We start from the raw sequence: 13,949 nt of genomic DNA, 5'->3' as shown, positions 1-13,949 counted from the left end.
TCAATTCTAAAGGTCCAAGGAGTAATGGAAAGGGTTAAAAAAATTAAAAAAACCTTTAGGGAAACTCTCATTGATGCCGAATACCGAATGCCGATGCCGAATTCACAAATATGGCGAATTTCATCGTCCTCCGATGTGTGGAAGTGCTCCCTTATGAAGGGAGCTGAAAATTTGCGAATTGTTCCACCCCCCAAAGGGTGCCTATGGGTTGCACGGTATGGGTGATGGTATTTTCTGGATCATGGGAGTCCAGAGAATGCATTGAGTTCAAAATCGAGACCGTCGTCCAAAAATTGTGGATTTTAGAGGGGGTGGGGGGAGGTTGTGGAGGGTGGAGTTGTCCGAGAGGGATTTCAAGGGGTGCGTTTTGTAGAGGGCATCAAGGAAAGTCGCCCCAAAGTTTTTTTTAATTTTTCAACCTCTTCCGTCATCCCTGGCCTGTGTTTCAAAGAGGCGTTTTTTTACACCCTCCCGTTTGGGGGGTGAATTAACCCCTTCGCGTCAACCCTCACCAATGCAACTTACAACTTACACACGCCTAGGAGACACTTCAAAAGTACTCCTCACGCAGTTTCATTTGAATCGGTTGAGAACTCCCATAGTTACGACGGTTTGAAAAAGTGTCCCGCTAATTGTTTGCATCAGTGTACATACAACCTGAAATTTAATTTAACTAAACTATCTGCGCTGAAGTTTTATAAAAGGGGCATATACGTTGCATTATATGCTCATGCAACTTTTGAATAAAACATTTTTTCATGAAATGCATATCTTAGAAATTATCCAAGGTGAGCAAGTTACATGGAACACCCTGTATATATTATTATAATATTGTAGTTGATAAAAAGACAAAATAAAACATGTACAATATGTTGGAGAATGGTACAGTGTACGCTAGAGAATGGTTTTATAAGAATTGAGAAATAACAGATTATACATGTTTGAATTAATCTATTACAATAATTAAAATACGCAAATCTGAGAAAACGAAATCTCAGAAAATATGACCTTCAAACTATTTTTATGTTTATTATTATTATGTTCCATTCAAATTAAACAATGTTTTCCCCCAATATTTTTGTCTATCACAAAAAACACGTGAGATATTTACCATGCAAAGTTTAAGTGAAACACTTTGTATTGTTGCAAAGTAAATACATCCTGTATTTCATTTATGTAATACCATCGATTACAAATGCTAAAGCTCCTCAAGATTCAGGTGAACACACCAAAGTACTCACATTTTCACACCTGTGCGTCGGCCACCATCAAAGGACACCAGTCATCATTGATAACTTACCTGAAACAACAAAGGGAAGATATTGTATTAAACGCTGGCCACAAGTTTCCAGGTGGCAGCAATTAGCAACAAGACGTCGGGTCTAATGGTATAACTAACGAGGGAACTCGGGGGTGATCAACACCTCGGTTCGTTCTAATAATTAATAGGTACAGCGATCCGTCAGCCACCCTCTCGTCTGTCGAGTTTCAACCCTCTCCGAGTGCGTCCCTCTTTCTGCGCGGCGTGCACTCATATTTCACGATGTATTGTGCTCGCTCCCCGGAGAGGTTCGTCGTACAGATAGCCGAGAAGGGGAGCATGGTGGTTGCTGGGCTCAGGAATTGTTTCGCCAATCCTGAAGCTGGGTGGAAAGTAACAGTGACACGCTTTTACGACTGGTAGGATCGTTAAAGATGACGTGTCGGTCCAGTCTGAGTACGCGACGCGCACACTGCTCCTGTTTATGATCTGCGATCGACGTGATCCTCTTATCGCCTCGATCCTGTTCTCCCTGTTTGTAGCTTTTTGTAGTGAACAACGATGGGCCTGTGGCGAACTCGATGATCCTAAAAAGACTAACGAAGAACATCGCCCAATTGATAATTTGATAAAGCTTGATGCACAGAGTATTAAATATGTTTGAGATGCATTTTTTAATGATTAATATTCGTGATGAAAAGATAAAAGGTGTCGTTGTATTTTTGGATAATGTACTTCTTTATTGTAGTTAAATATCGCTGAAATTAATGGAAATAGAAAGGCAAATTAAGTATAAGAAAATGTTGGTCTTTGATGTTCGAAATCGCAAGGTTTGATAAAAAAAAAGTATCAGGCAGTCATGAATGGGGAAAATGTGAAAAGCATAGGTCGATTCTCGAATCAAAGGAAAAACATAAAAGGGTTATTAACTTCCTTCAAAATATTGAACTAGTAATTCAACTGTAACGAACGCAAGTCAACTGACTAATAACTATTAGTTATTGATACAACTATAAATGTATTTAGGTAATATGAAAGAAAGTTAGAAAAAAAAACAATTTTAACGAAACAAAGTTTTACTTAGTTGCTCTTTATATTTTGATGAAAAGTTTACTTAATTTGTGGAAATGATAGTTATTATAATTATTATTAAGCAAACAAGTGCTTCAATAACTAAAAAACGACAAAAGGAACTTCTTAAAAGACAATACAATTTTTATAAAGAATATACATATTTTAAAGAACTCCTATAAGAGGTTCATCAGGAAATTCTACAGACAACAATTTTGATATAAGTAAACAGAAATACAAGAGTGTTTGTTCAAAATCTTAGTCGTTCGTAATACTTGATGGCAGAATGGACTATCAAAGAAAATTTAAGTACGATTTTTTGAGAAACAATATCGATAGTGTGCATTATTCGAACGGAAAAAAATACTAGACGATGGAACGAAGCAGTCCCGTTTATTTTAGCGGGACGATGATAAAATCTGTCATGCCGTTGCAAACATTGATAAAGGTACAGTAAATAAAAAAATCATCTCTCTCTGCGTGACGCATTCCCCTTTACTTACAACAGTCTATTTATCTTCAGCGCTTGCACTGTTATTTCACAGGAATTGTGTTGTGCCTATAAACAACGAAGACCTACTTTAAATATTTCCCCGAGAACTGCGATAATACAGCATTTCCAACGCTGCAAAACTGTACCTTTGTTCTCGCCGAGCGGAAGTTTTATTACTACTGCAACATTATAATTAAAAGACACGAATCACCAGAGATAGACTTAATTTCACAACCTATTTTTTGTATATTCGTACCGTAATACAAAAGAAGTGAACTTATCGAAGTACGATAACATTTAATTACATCTTGCTTTTCTATCATAAATGTAGTTAACAGAAAGTCACGATGTTTTCTATCTTTTCCTAATTACTTATTATCATATTTTAACTGATCTGGTACAATGAAGATGCGGTATTAAACTAATAGAATAATACTTCATTTCTCTTATGATTTGTTGCATTAGGAAACACATGTGCAAAATTTATGCAAAATACGTATATGTGGAAAATAAAATGCACAACTTAAACTACCTGATTATTTAATCTTGTTACATAATCCAGGTACGAAACAAGAAGGTAAAATTTGGAAGAAATTAGTTCAACTTACTAAACACGAACACAACAAATACCAAATACTATATAAGACATAATAAGTAACATATAATTTTATTATTTGAAATAACCGATTTAGATTTCTGGAATAAGGAATATATAATAATTTATATCTTCTTTTATTTAAATTTTGAAATGTCAGTTTATTTTTAACTAAGAAATACAATATGATTGGAATCAGACAAAAACTCTACGAATATATTTTCATAAATAATTCCCTCTTTTACAAATAATTTAAATAAAAGCATATTTGAACAATGCCCTACTTCTAAGTTAGTAATTCATCATCCACGTGAAGAATACATTGCAAATCAAGTGCACAAAAGTGTGTATAAAATTATACGTAACATAAATTTTATTACTGAAAACGACCTGCGTTGATTTCTAAAATAGAGGATATTTTCATCATTTTTTATTCGAACCTTGAAATACTAAATACTTCTAAACATCTTAACACAAGCAAGAGAATTTATAGGAAGCAAACGACGAAATCTCAATTCTAAATATCATCTTTAATTAAGAAGTAAGATTAAAATCAGCCAAAAACTCTACACCCATTCCTATATTAATAAATAATTCCCCATTTGAACAATCACGTAAATGAAAATGTATTCGAACGATGTTCTGCCTGTAAGTTGGCGATACATTATCAATGTATCTAGAGAATACGTCGTAAATTGAGTGCGGAATCATCACGGATTTGAAATTAAATCTATATTAAGTGCAGCTAGCGACTGTATTCCTAGAAAAATCCGCCGGCCACTTAAAAACTAATTTCGCGATTCGCGGACGGCGGGGGCCGGGCGCGGTGCAACGGCCAGCGACGATTCTAATTACCGCGGGCGAAATTCGCTCGGGGTAGGGTGGGCGTTAAAAAATGATCGCGCGGAATGAAACTCGCGTTACTACTTCAATTAGCGGGGCGGGGTCGGCGGCGAAGTGGAATCCGCCTTCCTGACATAAATTAAACTCCCAGGCTTCAATTATTTACGCCGATCCGGTACGAATCGCTCGGACCAGCCGCGTAACCCGCCCTCGAAATTAAGTTTGCATCACTAACAGCAAACACCTGTAACAATAATTAATGGCACGGCCCCGTGTCGCTTAACGAGCGTCGCCGACTTATGGCTTACGGACACGCTTTGCCTTAAATTTTAATTAAACCCGGGAGCTCGAATAATCCACCAGACACTGGAAGAAAATTCTCTAGACCATGTCGACCGGGTCCGGCCAAGTGGTTTTGGTGGAACGTGGCAAAGGGACACGAGAGGATGAGGTCGAGCCAGAAGAGAAGAGGAGGAGGACGAAATATTCGTACGACTCAGGTTGCTAGCATATCGCGCGCGAAACTTGGTCCCTTTACTCCTACAGGTGCAGCGCACAATGCAATCTTCCCTGGTCCGCGGGCACAATGGCGAAGTTACTGAACTTTCCGAATAAATCAAACGGGGCAAAGATAAAATTGTAATGAGCGCGGAGATAGAGAAATTTATGTGTCTACCGCGGCGTCGCTCTTCCACCGAGAAGAAGCTCCGACTTGGGAAAAGAATTGCTCCGGGACGAATTGCACCGCTGCGTGCCACTCTATTCCGCCTTTTTTTCACGGTCCTGGTGGTGGATTTCGTATGCGAATATTCGACATGTGATAGTAGCTATTTCTGATAATGGTTCTCTTTCCCACGTCGAGTAATGAGCGAAAATTTGGTGCTTTTATTGTCGATATGCAGAGTAAGGTAGGGACTTTGTTTTTGAAAGTGGTCAAAGTTAAAGAGAGTACCTAGGACCTAGTTATCTAGCAAAGAAAGAGAAACCGTAAAGTATTAATATAAAGATTCCTAATGAAAGAGACTATCATTGTAGGTGTTTTAAAAAGGGTGGTTCCATTTTAAAAAATAAAGGTGACCCTGATATCTTCAAAAAAATGGCATAAAAATCAACAATATTTTCGGCATCATCAGAGTTCCATTGAACCACTCAACTTTATCCTTGTGATAACAAACAACAAAGATATTCGACATGCAAACGTTAGGTGACTCATCCTGTATAACACTTGCACATAAAGTAATTTCAATGACTTTAAAAAATTACACAATCTGAAACAACATAAAAAACGCACTGTTATACACTTATAGTAAATATTTTCCTTTAATCATTCCTGACCTATTCCAAATCTTTGCTTTAACCAAAACATTCACGACCCTTCAGCTTCCAAACTCTCCTTCCTTTCCGATCCAGTCATAGCCCAAAGTCCAGTTCCGAAATAAAAGGCCCTAGTTTTTTATCCAGCAACTATGTAGTTATCAGTTTCACAGCGTGCAGAGCAGTTTGTAACGGCACGTCGAATTTTATAATAAAGTATTTTTTTTTTATTACATATGTACCGTCGCATCAACCTTTGGTTATTAGCGACAGTGTCTTATGAGGTTTTCTCCAATGTTAGATTGGTCCATATATGTGCATCTGTTTTCCGTGAACGTCGGTCTTTAATTGAATAATATTAAGTGACACCCTGTTTTCTGTCGACGATATCGAGGTACCGGACTGAACTGCTGTTCCTTGACGCAATCAGCAGTGCTTACTCGTCAAAGACGACCTAACCGTTGAACGTACGTGGCGGTTTTAAGAGGATATGGAAAACGAGCGCAAAACACCGCGAACCATCGCGAACACTTCGAACTCGACATCCTCGACACAGAACGAGGCGGATTCAAAGTAGTTACCCAGCGAGGAATTCACGTAATCTGCAACGTGCTAATGAAATGCATCGTATCAAGAGGATTCCAGAAACGAGAAATTCAGCATTGATCAGGGTCGACGAGGCTGTACGCGGTGGACTTGGGTAGAAAGCCGTTACGACCCTATAACGACGAGGCAGAGTAACCCCATTAACGGAATCCTTTAAATCCCGTTACCCGTGAGGGCGTACCAGGGTGCCCGTTGCCTGCTCTTGGAATCCACTGAGATGTTTAGAACGATACCAGCCAGAATCCTGGGAGTATGAGAACGCCAAGGTGTCGGAGGGCGGTAGTTTTTGGTTTCCCCTTCGGCATACTATGACCCGAGGAGTTAATCTTCACTTAATCGCCCGTTTTATGGGTCTGTTGTGCCAAATCAACTATCCGAAGGATAGATAAACGAGAACATCCATCTTACTTGGCCGTACATCGATTCGTTGGATGCGAATAAATGCCACATATTGACCCTTGATCAGGATTAAAGGAGCCATTTATTCAGCGTTCGTGTTCAATTGTCACACTGGAAATTGATTCAAGTTAAAAATATTTAAAAAACTTCAAAAAAGTAAAAAAATTACGCCAAGTACATGAAAAAGTGAAGGACTCAAGGTGTTATCATTGAAAAATAGAAGATCCCTATAAAAAAACTACAAGAAAGTAGAAAGATATGTGAAATCGAAATGAGCTGCCAGATGATTTGCCCAGATTTCCGCGGCTTGGAAGTCAAATTGCTTGGCGTGGCCAGGCAAGGCATTCTTCGATCATCAATACCCATACTTTCTCTCCCGCACAGAATTTCAGGTAATTTGTCAATTTAAAACTCTGACAATATTATGAGTACACTTTCATTGTATTGCGTTTTAAAATAATTCTTATTCATCGACACCTTGACCTTGCCTGGCTACGCCAAGCACTTGACTTCCAGGCCGTGGAAATCTTGGCAAATCATCTGGCAGCTCATTTCGATTTCACATATTTTTCTACTTTCTTGTAGTTTTTTATGGGGATCTTCTATTTTTCAATGATAACTCCTTAAGTCTTCCATTTTTTCATGTACTTGGCGTAATTTTTTTACTTTTTTGAAGTTTCTTATCGGATCTCACTTCTTTTTACAAATCATTTATTATATAGAATCTATTTTAAATTTATTCAAATAAAATTGATATTTCTGTAAACTCTGCATAAGAAGTCTAAATTATTATTTGTTTTTTTAATTGAATAGAGTAAAATAAAGGGAGAGGGGATAACACAAGAAAATATACATATATTTCATATAATTTATTAATTATAAACACTTATTCGTTCAATTTATAAATAATTATATATACCTGCAATTTTTTTTATTGCTGCAAGGAATTATAATGTTAATGATGAAATGAGAAAATGACTCCATTTCTACAAGCTCTACATAAAAATATTCTTTATGAAAGAAGGTACCTGACAATTCAGATTTTGACCACTTACCTTGTAATGAAAATGGATAATCATTTTACAACAGTTGCTGCAATTTGTTAACGAATAACCTCCAAGCCTGTGGTTCTCTTCATTTGTATAAGCTCTACATAAAAAGCTTAAATTCAAAACACTACGGTAGTATGGATCTATATTAAAAACAGTTTTCTGCATGAATAAAGGTATCTCGCAATTCAGATTTTGAAAACTTACCTTGCAGTCAAGATTGATCAACACTTTACAACACTGCCTGCAATTTGTTATTAAACCCTACATAAAAAGTTTACATTGAAAACATGTTGCTGATATAAATATAATCCATAATGCAATAGTGTAAAAACTTTTGACACTTGGCAGGTTATGAATGATGACATCTGTTTCGACTCTCAACGCTCGATGGCTGACGAGTCATGCTGAACCGAATGATTCCGAGAGTCGACGAACGACGCTCGGCTTTTGCTTTGCTCCTATTGGCTAATACCGACGAAAAATACCGCTACCGCACAAAATAATTGAGTACAAATTACGAAAGAAACTTTTGGGACAACCTAATACCAATAAGTTACTTTCTTATTCTGATTCTTATTTTCTTCTACATAATATTTACACATTGCATGCGGAAATATTTCGCCTCGGACTTACGCGCGCAGCGGATATTTATTTCTTGAGTCTCGGGGGAGTTTGGTCGTTCAATGAAATCGTAATAAATCGTAAACCACTTTCTTCTTCTCAACGAAACTTTCTTTACTTTACATTTAAATATATTAATAAAAAAAAAACGATATTTTTACGAAATCATGAAAATAGACAATATTTACAGATTACATTCTTTTACAAATTTACAGAGGTGAGAACATGCTCTACTGTTAGGTTTACGAAGTAAGAATCTTATATTCATTCTATTAATATTCTATAAAAACATACTGGATAATATTGAAAAAATCTACGATAAATCGGAGTATGAAATTAAACCGGATATCCGGTGCAGAGGGTTCCAATAGTTGGACTTGGTTGTTGACTCCGGGTAAGAATCTCTTCGACATGGCTTGTCCAAGTAATTATTTTGCGCTTCGGTGTAACGCCGAGTAATTAAGCCGTCTGCCCTCATAAATCTGACGTGTTCCCAAGCAGTTTCGATGTGACAAGACTCACCTCTCTTTCTCGTCAATGTGCCATTTAACGGAATATTTTTAAGGCGGAGGCCGTTTAACGAGCACCCGCCCGTCTCGCGCAATTAGCTGCCGCTTGTGGCTAATTTTCATTAGCGATACCTACGCTGAAGGAGAATTCACCGAGGGTACTTTTGCTGTTTCATAGCGAGGACACCCGTTGAATCGCGCCACGTCGCTTTCTCCCAGTGAAATCGTGAGGAAGGATCGACTCGAAGGAGAAAAAGAAAAGAAAAAGAATTATAAGAGCCTGTTCAGGATGGGTTTCAGGCTTCATAGCGTTGCACAGCGGGGATACACGTTGCTATAACGAATCATTCAGTGAAATACACTCTGTGGTTGAAGCAGCGTCTGCCAAAATAGAGACTGTCGATTCAAGAGAAGACCAATTCAAAATTTGTAATTGTTAAGATATGCATAATTTTTGTATCGTAGCCTTTACGTGAGCGTTAGACACGAAGACAGAAAGATCTTTGATGTATCGTAAAATATCAATGTAATTCAATATTGTCTAATAATGTTTAATACAAACATACTAATATTAATAGTATCTAAATGATGCAAGTGTTAAAGACTTTTATTTTCTCGAACCGTAAACACATATTTTAACAGTAATTTTCCAGTAATATATTGATTATCGGAGTTTAACAATTTCTAGTACAGTTACCTTGAATTATTTTATGAAATGTTTTTTAAAAGTAGCCTTACAATTCTTTTTTTTTTAATAAAGCATACACGATATGTGCATGCAATCGACTCTACACACTCTGTAGGAGCTATCAAACCGTTTGAGGTAAAAACTCTCGCCAAGATCATTTCGTACTCCGAGAACGTGCCATTAATTTCTATTTTACAGCTCGTGAAAACCAGCGCAAACCTCTTACAGCGATTCGACTGAAGATTCTACGAGTCTTCGAGCGATCGCGGGAGTTTCTACATTTACGTTCAACACGGGGAGACACACGTTGCGAAAGACGATTGGAGAAAAAAGAAGAGCTCCATGATGAGAACTCATGATCCCGTCCGCCACTTCTGGAATAGGCTGCCTAGTTTCGAAATGGAACGGCGTCGCAGTTAAGGCTGAGGACGCGTGATGATTTAGTTGACACTTTTATGGAAGCCGTATAACAGCGAGAACGAAGATAAGTAGGCCACGAATGAAAGGAGCCCACTCTACGTGGACCGACAAATAAAGCTCGCCATACGCTGGGAACGCTACTTCTGCTGTGCCTGATGAATTTAGTTGCTGCATGTCGACGCGACGTGGCATTTCCTTACACGCTTCGCTCGGTTGCAACGTGCAGCTCTTCTCCTACGATGCAAATCACTGCTCCCGTTACTGCGAAGATCATGATGGGCATTTTTGTGTTGCATTCGTAACTGTTCTAGCGCGTAGACTCTGTTCGCGTACACTCTTCTTCGGCTGAAGAAAAGGATTCTTGAAATTATGAAATCGCGATGTACTTCACGCTGACTTCTTTACTCTGTCAATTTTATTTTGTTTCTCGAAGTAGAAATTACTTGTAGGATGTTTATTCACCCATGAATCAATTAATATTTGATAAAAAGTGCTTATAGACCGATTTCGATTTGCGATGATGTATTCGACAGGTTATCAAAAGTGACTAATCTGTGCCAAGTTTCAAGTCCCTATCTCGACGATCTCTCGTAAACAAGAAAAAACAAGAAAAAACAAGAATCACGTTTTTGACCAATTTATCTTGCCCTGCTGCATGAAAAATTTTGAAAGAAATCAGAGATATTTCAGTTAGCGAGGCACATGTTCCAGAATTTTTTTAGATTTTTCAGTTCAAAATCCAAACTGTGAAAAATGATGAAAAATGACGGTTTTGCATCGATAGAATCTCAGAACTACGATTGTAAAATTACAAGAAGTGTATATTATTGTTATTATTGTCCTCAATTTTTTTCATATTTTTAAGAGTGGTTGTATACAGAATTTCTGTATACTTTTTATGAAATACATATTCCTTAATGTTTTGACATGTTTTGACATACTATTTAAATGTGTTCTCGAGATTGAGAAAAATTTTTTATTTACGTATATAAATGTTACAAAAGGCAAGCAGATGATTGACCGACCATTTTTTAACGACCTATTTGTCTCGCAATGATTTTCATTTTTAAAACACAAATATTGAACAATTTTACGGTCCAATCGTGGTAAATAGTCGCGTGGCAGGACATGATACTCGTCGCTTTTATCTCGGCGCGTAATCTCCACTGTTAACATAATTTCCAGCGAAAAGGTCAAGCCACACGAGACGCGACGATCGGCGGAATTTACCAAAGCCACGATTGTTGAGTTAATGGCGCGTCTCCTCGTAAATGGTAATCGCGGATGACCTGTCGACAGGATCGGTAGGTCCAGCGTGTGCTTTCGTTTCTTATCGGAAGAGCCTATCGAAAGGTATTGGCCGATCGTAAAATCAACGACGGACAGGGTGTCTTCCTCCGTGTTCGCGTGGTCAAGCGAGTTTATGCGCCATTTCGCGGCTTCTTTTGCGTCATATTCCCGACAGCCCCTTTTTCCCTTTCGGCGACAACAGGACATCCAGCGGCCGCGGAGATTTCAACTGGATGTTGCACGATTATCACGTCTGTCCAGACAACAGGGCAGCCGGGACGCGACATCAAAAGTGTCAGAACGATTTATATCTCGGTTCTTCCCGCTACACGATTGCCAGCAAAAATGATTGCAGAGTTTTAGAAAAGAGGAATTGGTTAGTTGACGTTAGAGCAATGTACTCTATTATATTTCTTACTATCTATTATATTATAGTAGTCTATGTATTTCAGATTATCGAATTGATATCAACTTCATTATTCCTCACTCTATTCTATAGACTATTTAAATTTTTCTTTAGAGATTACTGCAATGCTATGTAATAAAATGTTTTTATTATCCAAATGTTCCGACTTTATTGTGTTCTTATGCAACTCATGCTACTTCAAATGATTCTTTTTATTAGTAACTAATAATAATTTAAAAGAAATATTCGATAATATTATTTATACCAATTATACATATGTACAAAATTAAATCAAACTTATCCACTGAATCAATTTAATTTTAACTACTTAGTAATTTTGATATTCTATTGACAGGATAAGGGGAAAAATTAATTAAATAGTATAAATATTATTTAATGACTACATATAATTGTAAGTACATATATACTTAAAATTTATTAAGTTGAATAATTAAGTTGAAATATTCTTTAAATTCAAAATAATTACAATATAAATTAAAGGCAAAGATAAAAATCTTTTCTGAAATATAAATATTAAATTGGTAACTTATAACACATTAAATTTTTGAATTCCACATCGTGTGGGAGTTCATATAGTATTCCAATATTTTGAAATATTAGTTGAAATATAATGAACACAAACTAAGACTGAAAATTATAAACACTTGTTAATAAATTGAAACAGCAATAACATACAATAAAAGAAATATTTATTATATTTTCTCAGTTTTATCTCCACCTTTCGTGACCCGCGATTTAAAGAAACAGTGATGTACGGAAAATTCAACCTGAGAAAAGAATAATGTATAGTAGATACTGCTTGTAGAAAACTGTATTCTCAAATATACATTATTAATCTCTGATGCGCTTCAATCGTCAACCTGTCATTAATGTTCAATAATCAATTGCATACGTGCTTCGACGTCGTCAATAAGGCTGTTTAATATGTAGAACTGTACCCGTTCTAATAATTGGCTCTGTATAACTGCAAGCACAATTTCACACGATCTGTACGTTTATCACCGTTCAATATTACTATTACACGATCTACGGAATTAGGGTCCACCATCTTTGATTGCAGAATTCGTTCAAATATTGTATAATTGAATTGGAATTTGCACCTAAATATGCTTTGTTATTGCTGACGATACGAAGAAACTATTAAACATTAGACAGTGACAATGACAAACTATTAAACATTAATAATAACAAAAATAGAGAGATGTTTATTCTAAAATATTTTAATGTGGATGCATGATAAGCTAAATAAATTCAGTGATTTCATTCAAAATATTTTTAACTGACTTCGAAAAGGAGGAGGTTACTAAAATTTGACATGTATTTTTTTCGGTTAGAAAATGGAGTTGAGTTCTTCAAAATTTTCAATATGCTGTATTTAATAATTTAACTAAATTCATCAAGAGCTGATAAGTAATAATGCAGTATAAATAGAAATAATTTCATACTTTTTAATGCAGTTTTAGAGTTTTTCGAACTCGATTATATCTTTTTTCCAAAAATTAATTGATCTCTTAAAATAAATATAATCAGAATTGTGCTTCCAATAAAATACTTTGTTTAATATTGCGATCATGCATCCATAATAAAATTTCTTAGGACGAAAACGTTTAACTAAAAAATCTTCCGAAGTTTAATTTTTGTCATTGTTAGTATAATATTTTCGACCTCTTTTTTTAAGTCAAATTCAGCGAATAAAATATTAATAAACAAAAGTGGCAATGAAACAGTGTAATGTCTACATCCATTTAGCATTTGTTAAACAATTTTATTGACATTTACATCATGTATAAATGTAGAATGGAATTAATATTGTTGACAGATCAAATAAAGCTTCCTACCTTTGACTAAAGCTTTGAATTTGATTTTTAATGGTTTGCATTCGGAATCCATTTTGCCTTCTTTTTAATCCTATCAACTTCAACAAAAACGAAATCCCAGTAAAGATAAATTCTCTTCCAATTACTATAAACCAGCTAAACAATTAAACCGAGTACTGCGAAAGCAGTGCAGATTTATTGATCAAAATTGCAATATTGCATTTTTCGAGATATAAAATAAAAATACTCTTCACTTTGAAATAAAACGAGTGAAACAATATTTCAAATTCCTGCCGTTCTCGGAGTTTTCATTTTTTTTTACATTTTTTATAAAGGTATAAAGAATGTATATTTATAATCAAGAATTTTTTTTACCAATTTTAATTTCAATTATCTGAAAGAATAGCATCATGTCGTGTTTGAGAAAATATAATTCTTGTTAAACTTGATACTGTAATATAACTAAAATTATAATTCGGAATAAATAAAGAAATATTTTTTTTATTAAAATATTTAAAAAATTTCAAAAAAGTAAAAAAATTA

At 35.8% G+C, this 13,949-nt stretch overlaps 1 protein-coding gene across 1 annotated transcript in view; it reads right to left on the bottom strand.

The window, feature by feature from the left end:
* Positions 1–1,235: 1,235 nt before the first annotated feature.
* Positions 1,236–13,949, bottom strand: part of LOC128895376 (E3 ubiquitin-protein ligase MIB1) — a 417,384-nt gene continuing 404,670 nt past the window's right edge. The window contains exon 10 of the mRNA XM_054157912.1: positions 1,236–1,300. Coding sequence (XP_054013887.1) covers positions 1,297–1,300 — 4 coding nt within the window. The 3' untranslated portion in view covers positions 1,236–1,296. The remainder of the gene's footprint in view (positions 1,301–13,949) is intronic.

Source organism: Hylaeus anthracinus, unplaced genomic scaffold (genome assembly GCF_026225885.1).
Source record: "Hylaeus anthracinus isolate JK02 unplaced genomic scaffold, UHH_iyHylAnth1.0_haploid 5, whole genome shotgun sequence".
NCBI lineage: Eukaryota > Metazoa > Arthropoda > Insecta > Hymenoptera > Colletidae > Hylaeus > Hylaeus anthracinus.
Note: the sequence above shows the minus strand (reverse complement) of the source record. Positions and strands in the feature narration are given on the sequence as shown.